This window comes from Argiope bruennichi, chromosome 11 (genome assembly GCF_947563725.1).
Source record: "Argiope bruennichi chromosome 11, qqArgBrue1.1, whole genome shotgun sequence".
Taxonomy (NCBI): Eukaryota; Metazoa; Arthropoda; class Arachnida; order Araneae; family Araneidae; genus Argiope; species Argiope bruennichi.
The window spans coordinates 18985793-19013722 of record NC_079161.1 but is presented as its reverse complement, the minus strand read 5'-3'; the positions used below and the strand labels follow the sequence as shown (position 1 = coordinate 19013722).

General features: G+C 25.9%; 1 protein-coding gene across 3 annotated transcripts; it reads right to left on the bottom strand.

Moving 5' to 3' along the window:
- Nucleotides 1–1069: 1069 nt before the first annotated feature.
- Nucleotides 1070–14287, bottom strand: LOC129957027 (probable methylmalonate-semialdehyde dehydrogenase [acylating], mitochondrial). Of its 3 annotated transcripts, none has more exons than XR_008782718.1 (8): nt 14210–14287; nt 12605–12747; nt 10144–10289; nt 7168–7224; nt 6211–6275; nt 5704–5868; nt 2653–2768; nt 1070–1197 (listed from the first exon to the last, which is right to left on the bottom strand). XR_008782718.1 is itself a non-coding variant. In XM_056069135.1 (8 exons), the coding sequence occupies exons 2-6, from the start codon at nt 12617–12619 to the stop codon at nt 5813–5815; spliced, it is 309 nt and encodes a 102-aa protein (XP_055925110.1). In that variant the 5' UTR covers nt 12620–12745; nt 14210–14284; the 3' UTR covers nt 1070–1197; nt 2653–2768; nt 5704–5812. The 3 variants fall into 3 exon arrangements, 2 of the variants coding, with proteins under 2 accessions (XP_055925110.1, XP_055925111.1); XM_056069135.1 differs by having other exon boundaries at nt 5704–5885; nt 10191–10289; nt 12605–12745; nt 14210–14284; XM_056069136.1 differs by having other exon boundaries at nt 10191–10289; nt 12605–12745; nt 14210–14284.
- Nucleotides 14288–27930: the final 13643 nt, after the last annotated feature.

The following is a 27930-nucleotide window of genomic DNA, read 5'->3' as shown; positions in this document are numbered from 1 at the left end:
GCTTTTAATTTCGAAAATATTATCGCACAAAAATAAAATTATACCTTTTCAAATTATCTTTTTGATGATAACAAATTAATAATCGTGGAAATTTTTGCTGCATTTTGGCAATTTTTTTTAACTAATTTCCAACAATAGATTACATTGTTTCAGTGAAGTTCAGAACGGTTTCATTGTTCCATCAAGTATCTGATCACGTAATTTTTTTTTCTATTGTTGAAAATTAAAGATGAAAGATTCTATTTTATATCTGTGTAATTTACAATACGTATAAAAAAAATGAAGTTGCAATGGGGCGAAATTTACAAGATAGATGAAACATACATTTACATCTTCACTAGTGCCTGATGTCATGGTCTCAGTTGGAGAGTTTCGTGTACGCAAGAAAAAGAACTTATGTATAACATTGAAGTCGGTGTTATTTTCAGAAAATATGGCGGAATCTTAGACATTAAGTTATATCTAAACGATTTATCTTGCAAAATATTATCATACTATGATGCTTCAGTCTAAAGAACTCAAATTTCAAATCACTTTTTATTTATTTATTTAATAAGTAATATTCACTGTCCCAGTTTGTTAAGAAAATGTGCAAGTAAATTTGAATTGCTTTGAAACTCATTGTAAAAAATATAAATAATGATTTTGCCACACAAAGGCTTAAATATTCAAGAATTCTGGTTACTTAAATGGCATTTTTTTCTGATTCTTCATTCGAATAAAAAATATTTCAAGCTTTTAAAAAATTAAAGATTTAAAACATTACAATTAAAATATTGACTAAACCATGGCATATATTTTCCATCAGTAGAATTATTCTGTTTACATTGAATAATGAATTTAATAATAAAACAATAATAGTTTTTATTCATTTTGAAAGATATTAATGTTTAATCCAATGTTTAGAAATTTATACTTGCTCATTATACAAGATACTTATAAATTACTTCAATAGAAAAAATTACAGTAACAATAGTTAAAATTCCAACTCCAAATGAAATACAAAATTTTATTAAAATAAAAAAATTTACAAATAAGATTTTAAATTTTTAACAATAAATTCATCTTTGGAAGATATATTAGCACTTCATGTTATTCACTTCATGACTGGCATGCTCGTTGTTACTTTAGAATCAGTAGCATCTTGTTCTCTCCCCAACTGGGTTATCATCTTCAGCTGCGTGTAGAAACTGAAACCTGAAAAATGAAAGAGCATTAAGCATTATCTAATTTCTGCATAATGTTTAGAAATGAATATAAGGCTCTTACACATTAGTGTAACTGTTGGATATAACAATTCATTAATCCTCCCACAAGCATTGAACTATTCTTAATTGCTCTTCAGATCAAATACTTCAAAACTTTTCAAATAAAATGTATTCCTACTGTTATGCAAGATGATAGTATACAAAATGTCCATTCTAACAGGCCGTATAACTCATTTTCAACTTTCATATGTAGGCATATATTTCTAATATTGGTTTAAAGAATGCACAATATTATATGTTATGTTTGAATCAAATTTGCTGTTGAAAAAAACAGTCTAATTTTAGTCATTCTTAACATTGAAAAGACTATCAGTTTAACGAGCTGATTACCATAAGATTAAGAAACTCTGAATACCACTATTTTAAACAATATTAGAATATTTCAACCTGTGTCTGAAAAACCAATCTGCTCAAATGAGCAGATTTTAATCAACACAGCTGTTGACTGGCTTTAAACAATAAAATTAATGTTAGCTTCATCACTTGGTGAGTTTTAGTTACAGAGGAGTGAAATATTTTTTATTATTGAAACTAGTCTTTTTGCAACAATATTGTATAATTAATTAGATCAAGATAAAAATGTAGATTTCATAATGTTTTCAGTAATATATTTATTGGATCAAATATCAAAATTTTAAATTCAAATTTTATCATTGTTTAATGTTATCAGATTTGAAGTAGGGAATTGATGGATCCTTCATTTTCAACTAGCACTACAAACTGGGCTTAAAATTCAATGAAAAATATTATTTGAAATCAAAATAAAATTCATTTTATTACACTTTTTTTCTATTAAAACCAGGAACTTTCCAATAAAAGATGGCTTCAAAACACATTTTATAGTGGGATCACACACTTTTTCATTAAGATTCAATAAAATTTAGATGATTAAATAGCAGAGAATTATTAACTGTTATTAGCTATGCAGACATATTCTTCAGAGATTTTGTGGTAAAAAGAAAAGTTTTAATTCCAGATGAAAGCCAGAAAAGTTTAAATATGTGTCTTCTAAGGTAAAATATAAAGCTTCAAAATGCAGAAGTGAAGAGGTTCTCAATAGTGTCCATACTCCTGGGAGTAAGTGAAAGTTATGTTGTAAATATAAAACAAGGGCTTAAAATAGGAAAAGGGAGAACAATATAATTTTATTTATAGAAATTCTCAATATTTAAGCCAAAATATATAATTCCTTTCAAAAAGACAGTTGCAAAATATATTTATGCATTTTTTTTTATAAAATTAATAATTAATCTACTATAAATTTAAGTAATATAAGTATATTGGTTGACAAAACAGAATAAAAGATAGGAAAGAAAGGAAAATTATCACCAAGAATTATCATATACTATAATAATAAAAGTTATAATGAAGTAAAATTTCTTACTTGACCAATATCAATTTCTGCCACAAATTTCTTTGCTGTAGCTCTATTTGCAGTAAACACTGCTGTTCCATATCCATAAGGATTACAATTAATAAGATTAATAGCATCATCAAAGGCTGTACAAAGAAAATCATTAACAGTAATAAATATAGATTTTCAAACAGCCATTATTAATATTTAAAATGTTTTACAGGCCAAAATATTATAAAATCAAATCATGGTTGTTTTCAATATACTGTATGGAAACAAAGTGAAATGCAGTTTAAAATAATAATGATGTAAAAATTTTTTTTCACAAAGTATAGTATATCAAACTATTAGGTATTTTATGTTAACATATTTATTACTTTAATTTTGTAAACACTGTTGGTATAATAAATCATACTGGGTCTAGCATAAGGAAATAAACCCAGAAGGCCACCTGATACAAGGAAGGTATTAAAGCTTCTGTTAGTTAAGGTAGTATTGAAGCACTTGTATATCACATGAGATAGAAGTCTGACTTCAGTTCCAATAATTGGGTGTAAGTTAGAGAGCTTTCAGGGGAAACTGAACCACATTTCTATTCTGTTAGGAGAACAATCTTCATAATTCAACTTCAGCACACAAGGGGAAAAAAAAGATACATTGTTAAAATGCACATTAGTCTATTAGATTTTGAATAATACTAGAATGGAATTTAAAATTTTTCAATTGAAATTTTTTTAAATCATGTAATACTTTTAACTCATAAAACAATCGATGGGACTATATTCTCATACTTCAAAAATTAGTTTAGTCTTCTTCTTTAAAAATCAAATAATTATATGCAAAAATCTGAGATTAAGAAAAGCTAATATTTAGTTAAAATCCAAAAATAAATATTTTTCTAATTAAAAAAGTTTTCAAAATTAAATAAATATAAATAAACTTTAAACCACTAAATAGATTATATACAATATTACAAAATTTAAAATTTTCATTCCATTTATTCTTTTTAAATTATTTCACTACTTTTAAACAAAAAGAGTAATGGAGAAATGGCAAAACAAGCCAGATTTAAACAAAATAAAATTTTAAGTAGTGAATGAATGTATTTTGGTGAAGTATAATTTTCATTGAAGCTTTATTTTTTTAAAGATAGGATTTAAAAAAAAACATTAACATGAATGAGAATAGTTTTAGATTAGAATTAGGAACTTTTAAAACTAGCCTATGCACAAATCTGGGGAATAAAAGATAAAACAATATTAAAAATTGCAGTTTTTAAATTAACATCACAATTAATTACTTTTCCTATTTTTAATGAAGAAATATTTATTAACTATCATTTCCATTTTTATCATTTGCAGTGAACTTAAAAACAATAAATATTTATAAAATAATTTAATAATACAAAATAAACATCAATAATTATAAGTTAAATGAACAAAATAAGTAACTCATATGCCAATATGATGTAGCTTTTATAAAATACTGGAAAACTCTATAGAAATCTATAGCCAATAAATAATGACCATTTTCAAGTTCATAAGCCATCACAGTACCTACCCAACCGTAATTTTAGAACAGTTTTATTTCTATCCACTTCACACCATGGTAATGTTGATTCTGAATTTTTATGTCATCTAGTTATGGCATATTTCACATGAATCAGCTCTACTTAGTATTACAATATTAATTACTACTCTTCTTGTAATTAATGATGTAATTTTTTTTAATTTTATATTTACTAGGCAGGTTACCCAATTGAATTGTTTAAATCTTTAAGCATAAATTTTCAATAAAAAAAGTTTTAAAAGGTTTGCTTATTGTCCATTTTGAATATCTTCCAATCTCTCTGTTATCAACATCCTTTCTTCTCATTTACAGCAATGAAAAAGACATCAGCTAATAAGATTGTTTTCTTTCAGACATAGCATACCAGTATATATCAACACACAGTTTTTTATTAATAATTTTCTTCAACTGTAATTATTGATATTTTTTTACTATTAACCTCTTTAATCTGGAAACATATTAGCATAAGAGAGCCCTTTGATGATTCTTTTGGCATTTACGAAAAAATAAACCTATAGGGATCATAACATTTTTTTGGTAGCTTGTTAATTAACAATTTAACATTCAACAACATTTTAAAATTATTAAACAATGAAGTACAATATATTAACCTGTTTCCTAATTCAAGAATTTAACTATCAAATTAATATGGGCTTTAAAATTTATGTAATTATTATTTTACTTTATGACTATGTTTGCTCGAAAAAAATTCAAAATCAACACAAAATATCAATATGATGTGAATATGGAAATCATTTTAATTTTGTAGATATACACAAAAAAAATCAAAGTTTTATGAAATTATATTAACATGTGTAGAATAATTTCACTAATTTCACACATCTTAAAAATTTGATAAATATGGAAAGCAATCTTTCAAATTTAAATTACTTCAAAAATTACTTTCAATACTTTTATTCTTAACGCATTTAATCAAACATTTTAACACACCATATTAATGTTATAAAGCCCTAAATAAATCTGGTTGCTTTTAGAAAAATATTTAACTAAATGATATCTTTTAAACTCTTATCTGAAAATATATTAGTACAGAACAAATGGAAACACCGTGACAATGCTTGGTTTACAATCTTCAAAAACAATCTACATCAGACAATCTATAAAAAATATATATATCTTATACAGATTGCAACATTTTGATTAGTAACTTCTTGTCTGACAGTTTCACGCTATACTGCATTTTAAAAATTATTAGACAGTGATGCATATGTAACAAATTCCCTAATTCAAGAATTTATAAACCAAATTTAGTACTGCCTTGAAATTTTTGTATCTTTTTTTACTTTATGTGCAAGTTTATTTATAAATGAATTTGTAATAACCAATCCAAAATATCCACATAACATATGAAAAACACAGAAATAGTTCAATTTAGAAGATATACAAGGAAAAGTTAAAATTAAAGTTTCATCAAATCATACTGACATGAGTAGAATATATATTATATAAAAATTTGAGAAATATAGAAGTCAAACAAGAACTTTCCGGTACCTTCACATCAGAAAGAATAGTCGGACCAACAAAGTTTCCTTTTTCAAAACCTGGAACTACAATGCCTCTTCCATCCAACAACAATTTGGCACCCTCCTTTACTTCCGATTCAACTAAATTGCAAATTCTCTTTTTGGCTTCCAGGTGATATGACAGGTCCAAGATCTATATTTGGAATATGCCTTAGAATATTTTTTTTTCTTTTTAATATGAGCATATGCACAAGAGGTGTTAATCATTTTAAGTTTCATAACTCAATTTTATTATAAATACAAAAAAGGGTAGTGCAATTATAAAAGTTGATAATATTACCATTATTCTCTTCAGAATACGATTTAGATTAATGTATTTAAATGAATGACAAGTAGATCCAAGTAATAACTTGCAATTATTAATTTTATACTTAATAACAAAAGCTGATGGTTAAAAGTAAAAAAATTTAATTTCAATAGAAAATAATTTAAATGTTTTAGTTTTCTAAAAATCAATCATTAACAAGAACCTTACCTTTCTGTAAAACCTGAAACAGCTGTTGATAAGGCCATACAAGGCTGACCTGCTGCACCTACAAGCTGAAAAAATATTTTGGATATATCAATAATCATTTAAAGACAACTTAGATATAATGAAAGATATGATTATTCATTTTATTAAGGCAAACTATACATAGAGATAGAACAACAAAATAATGAATATAGACTAATAAAATAAATTTATTTTATCAAGCAATTTTCTTGAATAGAAATTCTGCAAATTTTATTAATTTAGTCAAAATTCTAAAAACTTTTAGCAAAACTTCAACAATCATGGCTCTTGGAATCCCAAACTAAAAATTTATATAAATATTTGACATGTTAATTTTTGACCAAAATAACTCAAGCCCTTTTCATCAGGTTTGAATCAGTAAAAAATATGTTTTAAAGATGAATGAAAATCTTAGACAGGTTCATAGATGAATTATGCAACTCAAAGAACATGGAAATTATGAGTGTGTGGGAATGAAATAAATGCTAATTACTCATAACATTTATGATTGAAGGTAAAAAGAATAAATCAAATCAGAAAAATTGCCCTTTCATCATAAAGAGCTAAAAAAAAAAAAAAAATTATAGCAATAGCTATGAAATTAAACCTTTATCTTCAAATTCACTTATGAAACTGGAAGGAAAAAAATGACAAAGATATTGATTATATTCCCATGTAAATAAAATTTGCCCTTTTCTGGTTTGACAACAGGAAATCTTTTTAATTGGAGAGGTGCAGTAAAAAGTTAAACTGTAAATTAAAAATTTCTGAAAGAATGTGATGATTGGGATAAAAATATAAAAGAGCAGTAAAAAAACTATATATTTATACTAGAAGATTTCGAAAGATATAAATTAGACCCAATTAATTCTCTCCCCCCCCAAAAAAACTGATTATAAAGTGAAAACTGAAAAAAAAAACTAATTAAAAAATAATTACCATATTACACTGCACTCGTTTGACATTCTTGGAGCCTCGTTCATAGACATATTTACCCTAAGAAAAAGGATTTTGTTAGAATATAGTATAACAATACATTATATATAAAATATGCTTTATTCTAATTTATCCAAATCAGAATTTGATATAATTTTTTTTAGAAATTAAAATCTAAATGTATGCTAAACATTATCAGCACTGACTGCAAATTTTAATTTTTAAAACCCCACTTTAAAAAAACATCACCGAAAGATATTTGAAACATGGGCAACTGAAGAAATAAATAATATATTTAATAAAACATATCTTTAAAAATGAATAGAAAGCAAAAAATATAAAATTTAGCTTCTTTATTTTTAAAATCAATCACAAAAGAATAAATTTGAAATAAAATAAAAAATATATTTATATCATTCTATGCTAAATGAACAAAATGAGATACCATTGAAATATTATAACATTTTTTCTATAATATCAATATATAGAAAAAATATTTTTAAACTTTAAGAAATCTAAACATTTGATCATTATTTTCATTTATATAAATATAAGTTTACATTACATATAAAACATTATCTTGATGTTTCATAGTTCTATTTAATAGAATGAATTAGAATAAGATAATATAATACAATATTGATATTGATTTTTATTAAATTAATTCAACATAATAATGTTACAAAACACACATATACTACTGAATTGGAATTTTAAGACGTCCAATTCAAATGGTATTTTGCATAGGCAGGGAAGTAATACGTATCTATAGTAAATCATTATGCTGAATTCATTGAAGTTCATAGTTCCTCTACCATTGAAATAAGAAACTTACAAAAAAAAAAACAAAAAAAATTTATGTGGAGTTATCAATAAAATTGTTAAAGATATTTGCAATTAAAATTATGAACTTTCTATGACTTGAAAAAAGGTTTGTACTGAAAAATGCATTCCCCTGTATTATTATATAGTTTTTTTCAAGTTAAGCAACAGTGAAGTGAAGTTTTTGCATCAAAAAAAAATAATAATTCAGAAAATAAACTAGTGGGGGAAGAAAGAGGAATCTGTGGATACATTTTTCAACTATACGATAAATCTTTGATCAAATGTAAAATTTGTCATTTAAATCACAAATATCTGAACAAATTGTATAGAACGTGAACACTTTTCTGTGTTTCTATTATGGTATAGTGTATGTTATTCTAATTGAACTATAAATCTGATATCTTATTTTAGTTTTTTTTTTTTTCACATTCTTTTTATTTTGCTTATAGGGGTGCTGCAATTTGACTCAAATTTATTAAATTATAGCCACTTTATTACAGGTACACATTACTTCCCTGGATATATGAGATGCTGTTTTTAATCTAAGGACTTTAACAATCACTGTGTGTGAATGTGTGTGTACTGTACACAGAATTTTGCAGATATGTGGTGAAAAGGAGAAACTTTTGGAATGAACTTCAATTTATTTCATTACAGTAGCCATAATTTATATAAGGGAACAAAAGGTGTAAGACGTTTGTTCAAAACAAAAGAGCAAAGTTACAGAAATTGTTCTTTTTTTAGTGATTTTGATAACATTCTAATGGGGATTTCTTTTTATACATATAGATTTAGAAAAGAAAATTTTAGAATGTCTTTGAAAAGAATGCAATGTATTAAGAAATTTTATCCTTTTGCTCATTGTGTGGGGGGAAAAAAAAGGAAAAAAAAGAGTCAATTTTGTAGAGTGCATGTTAGAAATAATTAAAAAGTGAGAAATTAAACAGGAAATAGAAAAATTTAGAATAAAATAAAATCAGGTAGGTAAAGATAAATTTAAAAAATTGATTAGAATTTTAAATTAAGATTATATATAATCAATAAAATTTAACTCAATATTATGACTCCATAATGACCATGACAATTATAAAAAATTAGTAATTTTTCTTCATGTTTTACAAAAATATTCTAGGACATATTACAAGAAAAATATATAAAAGAATTCATATGGTTAAAATCTAAGAAAATTACAAAAACAGTCATAAAACACCTAGAACCCACAAAAGATATAGCTCTAATAGTTGGATTGCCACATAAACAAGGTAATAGTAAAAATATTAAAAGTTGAAATATGTCTAATAATGCAATAGAAAATAATAATATTTTTATATATATAAATGAATGCTAACTTTATAATGACATATTCATTAGAAAAATTAATCTAAAATAGTTACTACTTTTTTTTATCTGATTAGGGAATTTAATTTTTTTAAGTATACGACATTAAATCAGAAGAAAAATTTATCTTTATATAAATATTTTGATTGATAACAAGATTGTTTAAAAAAATAACATAAAAGTTGGCAATGACATAAGTATTTAAATATATATACGAAGTGTTCAAAATCAATTAAAAGCAAGCAGTTCAAAAGATAAGGAGAATAAAAAGAAAAAAAAATAATAAGGTTAATGAAAGAGTAAATAAAAAAAAAAAAGGAAAAAGAAAAGAAAGTAGGTTAATGGAAGAGTAAATTGATAAATAATTTCCCTATTAGGGATACACTTCTAAAGCCCCCATAACAACCTACCTCTCCATTCTTTTCCTTTTAATACATTATTCCATTACTTGGGGCTGCAATGGATAAATGCTAAGCATGAATTCATAATGAATTGATTAATATTTTAATGAAGAATTTTCAAAACCAAATGGTAATTGTAAATTTCAATCTAACAAATTTTATTCTTAAATTTGTATGATCATTAAAGTCTCAGAAATATAAGATTGACAAATGCCACCAAAAATGAATAGTTGCAAGCAATATTACAGTCCTAATGTCAGTGAGTATTTATTAAATGAAAATAGAAAATATCACTTTAATAAACCATCTGGCAAATATCTGTTAGTCTACTAATAAATACTGGAAATCCAATACATTATTTGTATAAAACATATCCTACATATAAATTACAGGAATTTTTAACTTAATTCTATACCTTCATGTGCACCATGAATAACATTAACAACTATCAGGTATACCAACTTCTTTTGTTAACTTCATTAAAATCATTGCAGCACCTGGATCTCTTTCCAATGGTGCAAGAATCATGGTATTACCACATACCAATGCTAGAGGAAGCATCTGAAATTTACAAAAAATTAATAAGGCTATTAATTTTGTATTATAATAAAAATTAAAAAGTAATATTGTATATTGTAATAAAAATTAAAATAATTCTAGTTCAATTCTTAAATGCAACAAATGATAGGGGAAAATTTTTAATTGTTATGCTGATGACTTGCAGATTAATTTTGATTTCTTCATATCATTTAGAATTCTCCAACAATATTGGTTTTAATAAAGGATATTAGAAGGATGTGCCGCTTGAAACCCAAAAGGAAAGAAAATATATCCTACATTTTTCTTAAAAATTTAAAATACAAAAACTATATATACAATAATTCAATATTATGTGCTCTAAAATTGCAATATTTGAGGACAAAACATTTGTGAATCCATTAATTTGTATGTGATAACCTAATTCTTAATTCTTATAAATGTAGAGAAAGCTTTAAAGCTATTTCATGAAATTTATATTTGTTTATAGTAATGCTGAAAATTTATTTCTTAAGAAAAGAGTAGCAAATGATCATAATATTCTAAATAAAGATTATCACTAAGATTTCTACTTTTTACTTATAGCAAACAAAAACTTTATTAGAGTAACCAGGAATATTATATGACTATAGAATGAACAAGCATTTTATTGGCAGAAATTTCAGAATTTAGAATTTTCAATTCCTCTTTATGTTGAAATTAATATGCTTCAAATGGAAATTTCGCTTTCACAATTGGCATCTTCCATTGACCAGTTAAGTGCATTCAATGTGTAATTTTTTTTATCTAATATGAAATCTTATTCACATTATTACAATTTTCTGCAAAATTTACCATACAACCTATTATATTACTATTATTATATTGTATTATTATATTGTATTACTATTATTATACTGTATATTATATTGTATACAACCTATTATATTACTATTATTATATTGTATTATTATTATATTGTATACTATTGTAATTACTATACAACCTCAATGTATATATGCATCATCACTTGATTTTAAAAAAGGGGAACTTGGCAGATTAAAAAAATAAATTAGCAGTTGACTCATTAAAAAGATTACATTATTTACACATTATATATATAAAAACTTAAAATATTTTAAAAAACAGGGCACTTTCAAAATTAAAATGTTTTCTCAAAAATGAAGTTAAAAATAAATTTCAAAACAACAACACTGACTTGAAAATATGACAAATGCATGGTTAGGTGAAATTTTTCATTTTGGAAATATAAACTGGTTTAATACACAAAAATAACAGTGGCATATATTCAGTTTAGTCACAGAAGTGAAGAGAATTTATTAGGAATGTAACTTGTAATTTCTTAGAAAGAATGGCTACACCATAGTGAAGCATTAAACGACAAGCATAGCTCCAAAATCTGTGACAAAAAAGCTAATAAAGGAAAAAAAACCTTGAAGGAATAGGAATCTTGAAGGAAAAATATCTGTTGGAATGTAAATACTGAGAAATGTTGTATTAGGATTAAAAATTACTCCATGCAGTGAGTAAAGTGACAATTATAAATGTTCTTCTTTTTAAAACAACTTTATGTGCTACGTAAAGTGCTATTTTAGCACACCTTGATGCAATAAATATATGCTTATTAATGAATTGTTGCATGCTTTATAAACACATTCATTTTGCAATTTAAAATGTTAACTTTATTATTAAATTATTAAGTAAAGTATTGTTCTATAAATTAATAAATTACTTAATTTACATGCCTAATTGATACATGGAATTATATAATTTACTATAATAACGAATTGGTTTTAGTTATTTTTTTTAAAAAGCCAAACATTTCAAGATATTGCCAAATTATACACTTTAAAGATAACATATATTTTGGAGATTAAAAGGTGAATAGGAAAAAACATTCCTTGCAACAAGCCTTATAATTTTGAAACATGGCTGTCAAAATACATTTCAAAATAAAATTTCATGGCTTAAAAATAAATCTGGAAAATAAAGAAAGAATTAATAATTATATTAATATCAAATAATGAAAATAAATCAGTAAGATTAAATCAACAATTACAAAAGTTAGGAAACTAAAAATAAATCTACTTTATTTGATGAATTAATGATTCAACAGAAATTACACAAAACAGTAGATAAGAAAAGGGAATAATAAGGTTTAAAAGAGCAATAATTTAACACATATATATTTCAACTTTTAACACTGCCCAAAGAATATGTTTTCATTATTTTGAGTTCAATCAATTGTACCTTATTTAATGCTATTGAATTCCCTTCTTACAAGAAATTGTATCACAAATGTTGACACTTAAGAAGAGGAATAAAATGTAAGAACTCACCCAAAATGGTATCATTGCAGGAAAATTAAATGGTGCAAATACCAGTACACACTCCAAGAGGTAAGCAATACAATGTGGTATCCATGTCTTGAGATATTAATGGTAAGGTTTCTCCCAACTGTAAGGATGTGACCCCACAACCTCTGAATTCAATAAATAACTATTAGATGATGGATTCAATAAATAATTATCAAAAGAAAAATTCATTAAATAATTATCAGGTGATGGATTCAATAAATAACTATCAGATGAAATACAATTAAAAGCTTATAATTAACTAGTTCTTAAGTTTACTTTTTATCTTCCAGTTACTATAATTTGTATTGGGCAAATACAATAGAATATCCCATAAAAAGCTAAATTTAAACACCTTAAATTCTAAAGCAAAATTCAATTACATTCGACTCTTTAACAAATATAATGATGACAATAATAATAACAAAAATCAATAGCAAATTATTAGAATAAAATACTCAAATAATTCAAGTATCAATGACTTTCATAGAGTTTGAATTCATATAAGATTCAGCTCAACCATTCTTGCTCTTTCCTATTCACAAAATAATATGTATAAAACTCAGATTTAAAATAATGTGTCTTAAATATATAAATATGCTATAAAACAAAAACAGATTCTAAGTATTTTTCTAATACTTAAAAAATGGGACATTCAATCACATAACAGACAATACCATTTTAAAAAATCTTTGCTTATTAGATAGATATATATTTAAAAATAAAATAATTGAAAGCATGTGTAAAAACACACAAAAAATAAGATTGCTTGATATTTCATATAATTCTAATATTTTCACTTTTGCTCTCTCATTGATTTTATTTATTCTGTACTTACGCCATCTGTTTTAAGCCTTACTTAATAGTTACATAACCCGAGTTCAAAACTCAGTGTATATATATATATATATATATATATATATATATATATATATATAAAATTTATATATATATAAATTTTAACTCTTTAAATATTTATAAACAATTTTAAATAATTTTTATTATTACGAAATCATAGATTTACCAGGTTTTTATACATTAAAACAATCATGTCATTTATTACAATTCAACACAAAAATTATACGAAATATATAAATATCTAAAGTATCCAATGAATTTTCTTTCAAATCACAAAAAAAAAAAAAAAAAATCCTTAAAATAGAACATGAAATTTAATTGGATAACAGATAAAATAAACTAATGAAGGTGTTGAAAATTCAATTTGGTTCTAATAATATTATCCTGCATATAGAATTCTTCTAAACTTATATATATATATATATATATATATGTATTGATATTCCAAATTCTAAAGCTAGTTTTTAACGTTTCTAATGCAATAATAAGGTATTCTTACTTCACAAAATTATATATATATTTTTAATTTATGGATTATTTAACATGATAAAATGCTAATGCTGGAAAGCACTTAATAATAATCAATAAATAATTAAATTAAATAACTCGGATAGAAGCACTTAATAAAATCAAATATTTTATTATTCACAGAAAAATTACAATCACAATCATATATAAAATTTATCTTTCAAATAAAATATATACTGGAACAACAATAACATATGAACTTACGTAATCCTCTGTGTACATCCACTTTTGGATCTATTAGAGTTTTGCCTTGTTCTAAAATAGTACTTTCTTTTAATATATTCTAAAAATAAAATAATTAGAACTTTATTATAAAATTACAAATGCCATCTTGAACACATTAATCTTTATATGTGTTATCTCATCTTGACATATATGTAGAAGATACCATAAAACTGGTTAAGAATTAAAAAAGCACAATACATATATACATTGCTCAAAATTTATAAAATTGAATTCTTTTAAAATATAAAAAAAAGAAACAGTGACCATTATACAAAGCCAAGAATTCATTTGTTTTATTGAAAGTTCCATATGAAATTAATGTGCTCAGTATAGTATATCATAGGTCATGTGAAATACTTTGATGCAATATCAATATTCAATTTAAAAAATATCCATACATGAAATAATATTTTATTCAATTTAACATTTAACACATCCAACCTATTTTCAAATACTAATGTTTACACACTGTTTTTTTACTATTAAAGAATAAAATCGAACATACAGAGAAACATCTGGAAAAATTACACTTTTTTTTTTTAATTTCAAAGTTGTGGAAGCAGTGCCTATCTCAACTCTCATTCAGTCATCTGAGCTGAATTACAGTACCTTTAGTACAGATTATTGAAAATTAAAGAATTCAAGTAAAAGTTTGATATACTATAAAATACTGTCTATACGTACTAACTCAAGACATAAGATACCCAGTCACTACATTAACTATGTCACACAAAGAATGAAGTATGACATTTTCTTTTTAACTAATTAATAAAACTATTACTTTAACCAAAAATTTGTATAATACTAGAGCCTTTATAATTTTTTTTTAAATTGCAATTATCTTATATGTAATGCCACAGTTCATATGTCATATACAGTCAGCAGTGATTTCATGTACTACAATATGCCTAAAAATAACGTACTCCTTTATTTTTAGTGACAAATCATGCAGTTTGCACTAACTGTTGGCCAACTGTAAAGATAATTTCGTTGAAAATATCTTATAAAAATTCAAATTATAGCCACTGTTTGCAATAATTTCAGAACATATTCCATAATTCCAGATTTCCTCATTTATTGTATATATTTTTCTGTATACATAAATGCATATATTTCATTTTAAGCATTTAGATTGGATTCTTTTTAAATTACATTGAAGATGAATATTGGATTCTTTAATACATTACTAACTAGTTCAGCTATAAAATTCACAAGTGGAATTTATTCACTTGTTTTTGACAGTTATTGCTTGTTTTGTTAAGACTTAAGGAATTATTTTACTCTGTAAATAATTCCTTACTCAGTAAATATTCTTGCAAACTTTTGACTGTAAAACTACACATGATATATATAAATTAAATACAAAAATAAAATCATTAATTAGATATAAATGTTTTCATGAACGATCAGCCAAATAATCAGGGGGAGTGGGTAGAGAAAGCTAGCAAACAAAATTTTCAATTTTTCAGTGTTAGCTTTAATTAAAAAATTAATTATATTAATGCTTGCTCTCAATTTCTATTTTAAATTATAATTTCAGACATCCAGGACTCACATAAATATTTCCCAAATAAAATTCAGAACTCAAGTTGACCTCATATCCATGTACTACTTCACTGAGAATTAATAATGTTGTACAATTTGATGTATTTCTTTTGCCATTTTTGCATTAAATAAAAAAATCTTAGAAATGATAGTAAAAATAAATATCTAAACAACTTTTGGATCATTCTTATTGTTAATTATATTTAGTAGTTTGATAGGATTTTTTTTTCTAAAATTAAATGATATGTATTGTTTGATAATATTATCAAAGATCAGTAAGATTTTAAAAATGTTTAAATCACAAATCCAGTATAAATAGAAACAACCATAAAGAACACAAATGATATTACCATATTTTCTTTTATTAAATGCTGCAACCTGAACATAGTCTACTGTCGAGTAAGAATTAATGTATTGGACCACGTTTGAAATGTTTCTTTTGCACTGGCAATTGCTCATTCCATTTCATTTTTGGTAGATTTAGGCACTCTTGTCACAACTTGATTTGTTGCCTGAAAAGAAATAAAGTTGTTATTCGGACACAAGAAATATATTCAATTAATAAATTTTTTTATGTATATAAAATAATCAACAACAAAAAAAGTCAATATTTTCAAAAATCAGATTATGAAGCAGGCAGATTTTTTGTTTGATAAAAGCAAAAATGTACAAATTAATTAGTATGGTTATTCATTCAAGATTGGTACTGAAGAACAGAATGCGAAAATTTTCTAAACTGAAGTTTAAAATAAGTATCTCAATATTCAATAAAGACTACATACCCTTGAACATTGATTACCTATTTAACAGTAATACTTCTTATCTATATGCTACAATACATATAACGTAGAATCCACAAATTATTAAAAAAAAAAAATTTTATGAAGAATTTTGATTTAAGTATAAAAAAAATATTTAGTTTCATTTTAAAACTACAAGTAATAATTATAATTAATTAAAAAAAATTTCAATTATTATTAACTAAATATACAAGTGAAACAAATTTTATAAAAAAATTTCGCAATATTTTGTTGATTGAACAAATTATCACTATTTATTAAATATTTACAACTTTGCTTCATTGATTAGTACGTATTTTAGCTTTTTTTTAAGTCATCGTATTTAAATTCTGCTCAATTTCACACTATAACCAACTCCAAATTCATATATCCAAATATGACACCAAGAAAATTTGTTTATGGTTTATATACTCAGAAAATCCATCTCAAAGTAGAAACATAGAAAATACATATCTCTGCAGTCACTATGCCATTAATCTTTCCTTTAAAAAATATTTTGAAAAAGAGAAGAAAACAATCCTTTGAATAATTCTTTAACTCTCCATTAACAGTGAAGAAGACCTTTGATGAAAATGAAAGATTATTATGCATGTATATTTACAGTTGCTTACTTTTATTATTGCATTATGATTATTAATTACTTATGATTGAAATTTTAAAAAAGGAAAAATTTAAATGCAAGTTTCCTTTAAGAAATTGTTCTCAATATATAAAACAGACGCACACACAGAAAAAAATCAAAATCAATTTTCAACAAAATGGTTTTTAAAAAATGTAAAATTTTTCTAATACAATGCATAATTTTTTGCTAAGATTACTGAACAGGGAATCATTTGACCAAATGAAAAACATCTTGAACAAAGTTAATAATCTGCAAGTGGTTTTGAAAACATGGGAAACATTGCCAAATTTAGTATTTTGAAATGTAAATGTTAGTTGATATTAATTTGAATGTTTTTCTTTATTTTGTAAATTTGTATAAAATTATCTGGATAATTTTAAAACTAAATTACTCAAATAATAAAACACATATTTAGAAAAAACTTGCAGTCCTCCAAAGTTGTGGGGTTCCTAGGCAGTTATGTACATTGCCTATTTGATAGTCTGATCCTGCTTTATTTATTGAGTTTTCCCATAACAAAAATTACCATAAAATTCAATGACTTATAATAAGCAATTCACAGTAAAAAATTAAATTCTTGTATCATGAACATTGAAAAGACTGTTTTTAATCACTACCCCTTATATTCACAGATGAATGAATTCCTCCATAATATTTTAACAAATGGCATCTAGATATATAAATTAGTTTGCTTACTTACAGGATTGTGCAAATCAATCCAATCTGAAGTCTTGGATTCGTTAAATTTCCCATCAATAAACAGTTTAGTAGTTGGCTATAAATTAAGTATTTTAATTCATATCAAAACATCTTCAATCAAGGTTTTAAAAAATAATTATAAATTATATTTTTTAATAAATTTAATTTCAATATTTATAATCAAGGCCATATGTCTTGAGAGGAATCTGTATTTCTGCAAGTTTAAATTATTTTCATTTTAGTAATTACATCATAAATTGTATGAAATAACTAAATGAAATACAGAAAAATTAATAAGATCAAATTAATCTTTTGTGTGCTTTTCCTATATTTTTTGCAGAAACACAATACACACCTTTTTGAACCAATATCCTTTTTTTTTCAGGCTTTAAGTTTTCCTAATGCATTTTCATTGATATTTAATCATTACATCAGTGTTTTCTTAACTAAATTTTCATATTTGTGTAAAATATATCAACCAAATTTAAAAGAAATATTGCCATTATTCTTTTACATTCAGACAAAGCTTGCAGGAAGCACTCAACAATGACCATACTTTTGTCTTTAGTGATAATTCAGATGGTTCAAAGAAATAAAAATTTCTAGGTTTCTCAAATATCAGTCACTAAAAAAAGTACACATTTTGTTTAAAGAAAAGCACCATTTAAAGCTTAATTTTTTTTTTTTTGAAGTTTTGTATGCAAATGACTCAATAAAATATCAAAAATATTTTGATGTAGTGTCACACAACACTTGGAAAGTATATTTAATCTTAATCCTTTGAAGCTCATACTTTATTGTTGTTAAAACCACATAAACTCTCATGGAAAGGAGCATCTTCCTGAGAGTGTGTTTGCAACCGATTTAAAAAAAATTATATGCTACTACCTACTGTTTGTAATGGATGTGAAACAAGTATCTTTGGTTTTCACAAAATTTACAGAAACATTATCCTAATTTAATCAAAAGTAATTTTCAAAATTTCCTTTAACCCTTAACTGGGGAGGTGAAATTTTAGGACTTAACTGGGGAGGTGCGATCTACAAGACCACATTTCATTTACACTCAAATTTTCTAATGAATGTATTAGTATGAAAAACTGCCACTATAATTTGCAGATATTTTTCTTGATATATAGATATGTTTTAGAAATTTTCAAAATATATTATCATCGAAAAAAGTAACATATATTTTCTTCTCAAATTAAATGTTACAATAAATAATATTCTTGAAAAAGCATATTACTTTTTACTTTTTAAATCATATTTATTTTTACAGTATATGAAGGTATATAGAAGAAAATATAATGTAAAATTCAACAATTATATGAAAAATAAAAAATGACAATAGGTAAAATTGGCCCTTTTTTATAGGCTTGTGCGACTTTCATAGCACTGTTTTCTAGAGCATTTTAAACATATAGGTTAAAAACTAGTATAAAAATCAACCTGTAAATTCTGTATATATATCTTTTGGTATATTAATATATTTTATAAATTTTTCTAAATACATTATCACTAGAAAAATTAATTATGTTTGAACATACATATCAAAATCAGTTGAATGTGAACTTTCATCAAAGAACTCTTCTGTATATATCTCTTGGTATATTAATATATTTTATAAATTTTTCTAAATACCTTATCACTAGGAAAATTAATTATGTCTGAACATACATATCAAAATCAGTTGAATGCGAACTTTCATCAAAGAACTCTTCTGTACAATTATCCTTATCATTAAAATCACTTTCTGCTTCATTTAAAAGTGTTCGGAGCACTGCTTCCTAATCAGTAACTGGATGATATTTTGGGTCCTTAGTTTTAGTGCCATCTGCTAAGCCTTGTTTATCACTGGGACACTAACAGGGAGATGTGGTCTTAGAGACCGCACTTTAAGAAATAACTGAATTATTTAAAAAAGCATCTGCTGAAATCAGTTGAAAAAGTGCATGTGTATTGAAGGTCACAAAACAGGAAGCTACAGGGTCAATCCATTCAATTGAGCTAAAAATAGAATAGGGGTGACCGAAAATCCATCGCTAATGGTCTCACAAACCGCATGGTATTTATTATTACATTAGACGGTAAATCAAAAGAAATTGTATAATTTGTTTTCATTGACCGAATGATAAATTTTGCTAATAATTTTGCTTTTAAATAATACTGAATAAATTTATAATCTGAATAAGAGTGAAAAAAATTTATTATTGAAGTTTAAAAAAATATTCTGAAAGACTGAATAACAGTAATAAAATTAAAAAAATTAGTATCATATTAAATTAAATTACAAATATGACAAAGTTTATCTTGAAAAACATTTAATTTATTAATTTAAAAAATAATTTAAATATTTTTAAATGATTATTGGATTTGTACCATAAACTGCTTTTTTAATATAAATTAAACTCCAAAATTATAATGGATTTCTCTATTGACTGATAAGTAAATAGAGAAAAAAGGAACGTTATTACAAACTTGCATGATTTGATTTAAAAATTATCGGAAGGAAGAAACTATTCTTCAAAACGTTTTAATCGAATCCCCATGGGAGACTGTATTAAAACATGAAAAGTCTTAATAAAAGCAAATACATAATTACATTATTTTTTTTGACCACAGGAAATGGCTTCATATTCAGATATTTCTGGTTAGTTCCGTTTTATAAAAATGAAGATGCTCCTTTCTATAAGGAATGCACTGTTACTGTACTATTACCGTTAAGATCTATGAAAATGAAATCTCTGAAAATCTATGAAATGAAATGAGGTTTCATTTTCTATGAATGTTTGTTCATTATGACTATGTTGATGCTTTACAGCCATCGCTTATTTATTTCTCATATTAATAAATCAATTTAAAATTTCTAATATTCTTTTACTTGTATTTCCTTCCAAACAAAGAAGCTTATATCTACATATTTCTTAATAAACATTAAGTCGTAAATGGAGTACTAATTTTAGAGGAGCATTTGATCCATGTTTTTACATACAGCATCGCAAGCAAATGCACCTCAGATCATACATTTCAGGCAGTTTTAAAGACAATTGGTATCTAAATAAAAACGTCTCAAAAAGTAAATTGCCATTGCCATCCATTAATTATGTGAAATTCCTAGTGACTTGATTTCGATAATTGAATAGGAATTCTAATAAAAACTATACAAAATTAAATGAAGTATCAGGGTTCAATATTTCATTTTTTAGTATTAAAGAGATAATTCAGATTAATCAGCATTTCTCTCAGATTATAAATTTCGTTTAAGTGTGCATATTCATCCACATAATTTCCTTTTTTTCCAAATTGTTCTATTTCTCCACTATCTTTTAAAACATAACCATTTAAGGTAGTTCTGGTTTCAAATGCATTTTATTCACTAATTCGAATATGGTGTGCTGATATGGAAAATTCCATCTTTTGAATTTTTTAGCAAAAAATTAAGAAAAAAAATATTTCAAATAAGGTAATTAGGCTTACCTTATAATCCAAGACCACCAGTATAGATGAGTAATAATATCACTTTTGCAAAAATAATCCACATTCTTTGAGACGAAACAATTATTCACACTTCACGGACATAAACACAAATGATATGTAGAATTAAAGGCGTCTTAAATTCCAGTTACAGTCTAACCCAAAGGCCATGCGTTTATGTTTACAGAAGATCTCGGTGTCAACTGATTCGAATACAGCGGCGCTGCTGTCGGATTCCAAAGTTCAAGATGGGAGAAGTTTGTGCCACAACTGCATACAGTTCTAGATAAGCATTGTTCATGCAACCAGTGCCTGAAATGATTGTGCCAAAACGGAGAATTTACGACTTATTTTCCAATCCTCAATCTTTCAAAACATTTCAGATAGACATATATTGCTTCTTACTTGAAGAATTCTTTGAGTTTGCTATCCTGAATTTTTCTTTATATTGTTGCGTTCGTGAATCAGCAAAAATGGGATACAGACAAACTTACTATTAAACGAAATCTTACAACATTATATATATTACCAAGTTAACATCAATGTATTTTCATTCAAATTCTAATATCCTTATTAAAACAACTAACTCAAAAAGTGCATAACATAATCACTGTTGCCAATTTGAATTAACAACTATTTACAAAATAACATTTATAATTATTAAACTACCCTTGAATTACTTTTAAGTGAAATATTTATAATTTATGTCGCTACAATATATAACAGAGCTAGGAAGGATCTCGCATCTAAATCTGATGATAGCTTACTATTCCAATAAAAGGATCAAAGCTACATCATTTCTTCTTAAATTTTAGTCAAATATTTCAACGTTGTTTTAAAATTTCCTTTGATAGCAAGCAATTTCACACTCACACTAGCCAGGACCGGCCATCTGCGGGGGGGGTTGTGCTATGCACCCGCGACTGAGGGGCGTCCCACAGTAAATAAAAATCAAAATAGTGTTCTGAACAATAATAGCGTTTACACGTAGTGAAAGTATACAAGTTTGTTTCCACGTGGCTGGCTGAGCTTCGACTGACGCCGTTATTGGGTAATGATCATAGTGATATATTTAAAAGGGAGGAAGTTGATTTATGAATAAAGAAATCCCCTTTAGACATGTTAAGACAGAGCGGCGCGACTTCTGGGCGCTAGCGGCGACCAGAAGTCAAGGCTGAGGCTAGGTTCAAATGAACTTGCAAATCATCAGCTATATACTTTTTTTTTTTTTTTGCATCTAATGTAATATTTTTTATGCCTGCATCTATTATGCTTATTTATATTAAGTTGCTAAAACAAAAAGTGAAACGAAGATAAATTAAACGATAAACTCCTAGCAACGCACATTACATTACAGCTTGACCGGAATGAAAAGAATTAAGAAGTTTAGCAGTCGGCAGATTCGGATATATACGAAGTTCATGTATATATTATAGTCTTGTGAAAGTGTGCAAAATATTGTTAATATAAGGTAAATAGATTTGCAATCACTTACCTTACCTACTAGTTAATAGCTTATAGTATAGCATATAATAATTTCATAATTCATTCTATAAACTGCTTAATACTGTTAGATATAATCATGTCCACGCCAAGGAAATTTCCCTCTGGGTGTCAAAAAAGAAAATTATCAGAAAAGAAAAAAGAAAAGCCAAACTTCAAGAAGTCACAAGTAGATTTGTATTCTTGGGTGCGAAGTAATTCTGGCAAAGAAATTGCCTCAACTTCAGAAATTACAATTCAAACTTCAATTGGAGAAGAAAGTTCAGATCGAAGTACACAGCCGAGCAATTAAAATGTTGAAACTGTGAAATTTGTTGAAGAATGGTGTATTTATACAAATGTGACCGAATCAGAAATCAATGACGAAAATGACAATAACAAATAGGATCAAGACAGTATAAATGATGCTGGTTTATGGTCAAGTATTATAACTGATAAATTTATAATGTTTTATGTTAAGATCAGACCTGTGCAACACAAAGGAGTTTCTGCTAAAAATGCTGAAGGTAGATCATTTTCCACTACATACTACTTTAAAAAAATAACCAAATGGTAAAACTCAACTTCGCAGCTGGTTAATTTATTCAAAGACGCAAGACTCCTTATTTTGTTTTTATCGTGTACTATTTTCCAAAAGAAGAGGAAATGACAAAACTACACGATTTATAGGTGGATATAATAACTGAAGAAAGTTGTCAAACGTAATCCAAGACAATGAACGCACTAGTTGTCATATTAATTCGTTTATTGCTTGGAAAGAATTATTAAAACGAATAAATTTATGTTCGACTATTGATAAAAAAAATCAAGTTAATAAAAGTAAGGAAACGACACGACTCAAATTACTATTTCAAAGAATTGTAGATGTGATTCTATTTTTAGTGTGAAAAAAAATCTTCCATTTCGAGGAACACAGGAAATAATAGGTAAGTCTAATCATGAAAATTTTTTAAGTTTAATCGAATTATTAGGTAAATACGATCCTGTGCTAATAGATCATATAAACAAAATAATCAATTCTAAAAATAGGTCACAAGTAAAAATTATTTCTGCGTAAGGAAATGAAGTGCTTAGCAAAATTAAACACGATATAAAAGCAGCCATGTACTATAGTATTTAAATGAATTGTACTCCTGATATTTCTTATAAGTAACACATTTCAATCATTATTAGATATGTAAATTTTGAAGAGAAAAGATTAACTATAAATGAGTCATTTATACGTTTTATTGAAGCAACTAATCTAACTGGTGAAGGACTAGCAAAAACTCTACTGAAAATATTTATTTAAAAATTTCATTCTCTATTCTGGACAAGTTTAATAAATTTTTTCAACATTTCTGATCTTTGCTCATGAAAGAAATGTGCGTTCGTTTATGCCACGCCTAACCCTAACCCTACGCTGTCATCTATTGAGTAATTAATTCAGTCGGGTAGATTAGTTCTTCCATTAGTTATGGTATTTCTCTTCAATAAATGTATTATATTACTAGGAATATTTTTACAGAACGTCAGCTTTTTTCAGAATTTTGAGTAGTTCAAAAGCGCCGCTAAAGAAAATATATAATACTAGCTTTTACCTGCGACTTCGTACGCGTGGAAATAGATTGGAATTTATAGAATCAATGGCTTTATCTTTTGTTACTCCTGCGCTTGCGTGAATTTTCAACGCCAATTGGGGCAACACAAATGTATGAATTTTCTATGCCAGTTGGTGTAACGCAATATAGATTATAAATTTTTAATTTCCTTTATTCTGTTTTATTTTAATTAAAAAGTACTTCAGAATGAATCCGAAAGATCGGTTAATTAACAATGTTTCATTTTAAATGTATCGAACACTAAGAAAATAAACAGAATCGTTTGAAATAATAGTCAAAATCATGTTAAGCCTAATCTCATTGGCGTGGGGGAAAAAAACCAACCCTGAAGCTTTACTCATTTGGCGATTTTTGCAGGGAAAGTTAGTTTTCAATTAATAAGCAATTAACCACTCAATTAAACGGAATAAATAGTAGCTTATGTCCTATTCCAGACTATAATCTATCTCTCAGCTAAATTTCAACCAATTCTGCTCAGCCGTTCTGGCGTGATTGACTAACATCCATCCATCCATCCAAACTTTCACATTTATAATAGTGGTATAGCTATAAATGCAGTTTAATTACAAAAGCATTCAACTAACCTAAAATCAATTTATTTACATAGTATACCTGAAATAAAACAAATCAGGAAATCAAGTCTTGTGTTTCTTTAAAATCAAGTCAAGTCTATTTTATTTATCGATCGAGATTGAGATAGCTACAACAGTATAATACACATAATTTTTCAACTTTCAATTAAAATGAAAACATAATTGTCAACAATCAGAACACAGTGCGCATGCGTGAATTTTCTATGCCAGTTGGGGTAAATTAAATATTTTCAATATCCTTAATTCATGTTTTATTTTAATTTAAAAGTACTTCAGAATGAATCCAAAAGATCGATTAATTAACAATATTTAATTTCAAATGCACCAAACTCTAAGAAAATAAATAGAATCGTTTGAAATATTCGGTCGAAAACACGTTAAGCCTAACCTGATTAGAGTGGAGAAAAAAAAACAAGCCTTATTCATTTTTGGCGGGATTTGGCCTCACATTTTTGGCGAGAAAGCTAGTTTTTAATTAATAAAAAATTAACCATTCAATTAACCGGAAAAAATAGTAGCCTATGTCCTATTCCAGACTATAATCTACCTCTGTGCTAAATTTCATCTAATTCTGTTCAGCCGTTCTGACGTGATTGACTGACAAATATCTATCTATCCATCCATCCAAATTTTCACAATTATAATAGTACTCTAGATTTACTCCCTTGCCCGATTCAGCAAAGATAATATATATATATTAAAAAATCATCTTTGAAGCATTTAGTAAACACTAAAAGCGAAAGGTTGAAGACTTGTTAACTGATAATTTTTATTTTTTTTTAATATTTTTTTGTGTTATTTTACCGCAAATCCTTACATCTGTTGTAAAGGAAAATTGCCAGTTACGAATCCGAAACCGGTCAAGCAAATTGCCGTTATTATCGGTCTACACTCAGTTCTGCAAGCACTTCAAACCTTCCGCTAGTATCTTGCAGTGTAAAAGCTACTTTAAATACAAAGAAACCTAAGTATCAATTTTTAGTGGTAGATTAAATGAAAATTCACGCATCTTTTTGAAACAAATCATTTATTTAGATGTTTGTTTCTTGCATAATTCTTACTTGTCAATATTTCATTTCACCAATGTCACTGCATCTTGTTTGTCAAAAGCCATTTTCTTGAGGAAATAAAAGCTCCCGATTTGAACAGAAAAGAGCAACGGAGGAAAATAAATAGCAGCGGCAAAAATTTTAATATTATATATGTTGAGTTTAAATCAGAAGCATCAAATATATCATCTTTTATGACCTTTTCTTACTCCAGCAATTTATCAGAAATAATAAATAAAAGCAACGGTAAGAAATAAGCACGATAAAACAACTTTCCGCATTTTTCAAGTAAAGCATTGTATTAAAAATCTATGAAATTTTATGATTAAATATTACATGCACAGATAATTCACCTTTATTCTTCAGCTTCACCTTTAAAGGCCAGTTCAATAGCTTTAACTGGCCTTTCCCTTAACTGGTCCCTTTCTTTGAAATTTCAACTGAGTTTTAACAATAATTATAAACACTTAGTGTTCGTTACTAAAACTTCCTAATGACATGGAAAGAAATTTCAGCATGTTATAATAGGTACTTAATGCTTTAATTATTTCGGTTACACAAAAGTATGTGATGAAAAGTATGTGAATCATTAAAACTATTTTCAGTTATACTGGATGAATGTTTCCTATAACTGTAAACTACTGAACAACATACGGCGCATCAGCGACGGTTAGATAAATGTCTTATTCTACGGGAGAAATTCTAAATATTCCGGAATTAGTGTTGAAGAATTTCGACTTAATGAGATATCATTCATTTCATAAACATTGTTAGTTATAAACACGCTAACAGTCAAATCGAGAAAAAAAAAAAAGTACACGAAAATTAAATTTGCACCATTAAAAATACTGCTTATACTCCTTTAAATTGGTGTAAAAATCTTTTCTCTACAAAAAAAAAAAAAAAAAAAAAAAAAAAAAATCTAAAATCTCGCTTAATTTTTTGACTAATTAAAATTATTTAAAACATTTCGGGAAAGAAAAACCCTATGCAGTGCAAATAGTAATATCATGTTACAAATTTATTATACGTAGAAATTTATCACGATTTTTTTTTTTTTTTTTTTTTTTCCTTTCTGAAAAGTGTAAGTTTTTATAGATTTAATAACAATTAGCAAATTAAAGAGCAACATGACTTTTTGAATTTTTTTCCTTTGTAAATTGAATTCTTATTAAATTCAGTATGCTATTGGTTAATATTTTGCTTTTTAAAAACAGAGCCGAAATATAATTGCAGCATTTGCCACTTCAGTTGCTCTCGTTTTAAATAATCATCTGGCCATTAATTTTATCATCAATTTTACAAAATCTCATTCCGGTTACCTGCATGTTGAATTTTATTATAAATTCTGAATTACAGGGGGAAATCTGGTGTTTTCTGAGAAAAAGTAAAAAAAAAAAAGTTTTAAAAAAGTTAAAAGGAAGAGTAAATTAAAACCTGGAATAAAGAAAATATCAATTTTTCTTAAATAAGACGTCGTAATAAAAGATGAAATTCTTCTGCGTCAAATTTCATATCTGAAAGTTATTCGTCACCAAAAAAGGAAAGAAAAAGGGAGAGCGAACTGAAGTCCCTTCCATACAATGCATTATGGAAATTCATTCAGTTTATAAATTAAAAAGTAATAAATTTAAAAAAAGTAATAAATTTTAAAAAAATCAATAAATTTAAAAAAATCAATAAATTTAAAATTAAAAAAAATCAATGTATAACTTTTTTTTAAAATTCAATATATTGCCCTTTTTTTATTTTTACAAGTGTTCAGTAGCTAATTCTTAATAATTTGTTGGCCCTTAAAAGGGCCTTTTTTTTTAA

Bases quoted from the DNA above. Each gene is read 5' to 3' on its own strand.
- LOC129957027 (XM_056069135.1), bottom strand. The intron at 7,225-10,190 runs GTTGGTATACCT...CCTTTTTCTTAG, and splicing joins TAATGAAGTTAACAAAAGAA to GGTAAATATGTCTATGAACG. The intron at 6,276-7,167 runs GTAATTATTTTT...ATATTTTTTCAG, and splicing joins AACGAGTGCAGTGTAATATG to CTTGTAGGTGCAGCAGGTCA.